At 38.7% G+C, this 1,194-nt stretch overlaps 1 protein-coding gene across 1 annotated transcript; it reads right to left on the bottom strand.

The window, feature by feature from the left end:
- Positions 1-263: 263 nt before the first annotated feature.
- Positions 264-797, bottom strand: LOC145267187 (lysophospholipid acyltransferase 5-like). The gene has a single exon (XM_080123249.1). The coding sequence runs from the start codon at positions 795-797 to the stop codon at positions 264-266; it is 534 nt and encodes a 177-aa protein (XP_079979375.1).
- Between the last annotated feature and the right edge of the window lie 397 nt (positions 798-1,194).

Raw genomic sequence — 1,194 nt, 5'->3', positions numbered from 1 at the left:
GCCTGTTTCAATGGTAGTCACGAAGGGGGGGGGTGACGAATCCATCTTAAAAGTTTGTCAAGAAAGGAAAAGTAGAGACAAATAAATACATATACATAAATAAAACAAGAAAAATAAGTTTAAACAAGGTAACATGAAATACATTTGTTAGGATGAATTTTAAAATACTTAACGTCTGTTTGACATCATTCGGCGTCCGTTTCTATCTAGGATATTGTGCATTTTTCTATTACTATATACCACTTTTTAGATATGATACTGCATTATAATTCTGAGTCCCAGGTATAACCAAAAGTGCTCAATATCAAAGGCTTGCTTCCATCATAGAGATCTGCTACAACTCCTGTTAGTTTAAGAATCAATACACAATGAGAAGTCGTCCATTCAATGCGATGCCGATCCCCAGTTTTTGAATTGGTTGCACAATCAATGAGAAAATAGCTTGTATTTATAAAGAAAGCAGCAGCCACGGACATCTTCTTGCCTCCAGCAAATTTTATTAATCCATAAATTATTGTCATATTAGCCATGGAATGAAATACTTCCAATCCAAAATTGAAGTATCCCATATACATTCCACAGAGGATGAAACAGACATGTTGTATTAACGGACTGGGGCCATATACTGTACTTCTGTAGATCAAAGCCAATGGATAACCTGCAAGAAGCGAGAGAAACATCTGTATGGAGTCATCCGGGACTCCAACCTCACTGGACAACGCCTGGATATAGGTTTCACCACGAACGACATCGGACACTTTCGCCCAGGTGCCACCTCCAACAACATTCACAGACATTTTGTTGTTATTACTGATATCGAACAATTTTCTCCTTCGTGTGTTGGTTTCCCTGAAAGCGTATTCCACCCACCACCGCCACTTCCAGCAGGGCCACCGAGTGAAGTTCGCCTGTTTTCAGCAAGATACGAGTCCATGGTTCTAGCAATGCTAACATAGACCCTGAGAGGTAAAAAATGTGCTGGTGGAAAAGCTTGCCGCTTTGCACCCGCCCCCCTTTCCAACACTGTTCATATCTAGATTATTCACTTGCAATATATTATAAGTGCCGAGTAATAAATTAGCTGATGCTTAATTAAAATTAAATTTGAGAAAATAACTGAAATGAAGCACACTTTTATGATGCACGTCACAGAAGAAATATGCCATTCCAAAAATCGCGTAAATTAATCAAGTA

Source organism: Euprymna scolopes, chromosome 42 (genome assembly GCF_053919585.1).
Source record: "Euprymna scolopes isolate OS-2025 chromosome 42, ASM5391958v1, whole genome shotgun sequence".
Taxonomy (NCBI): Eukaryota; Metazoa; Mollusca; class Cephalopoda; order Sepiida; family Sepiolidae; genus Euprymna; species Euprymna scolopes.
Note: the sequence above shows the minus strand (reverse complement) of the source record. Positions and strands in the feature narration are given on the sequence as shown.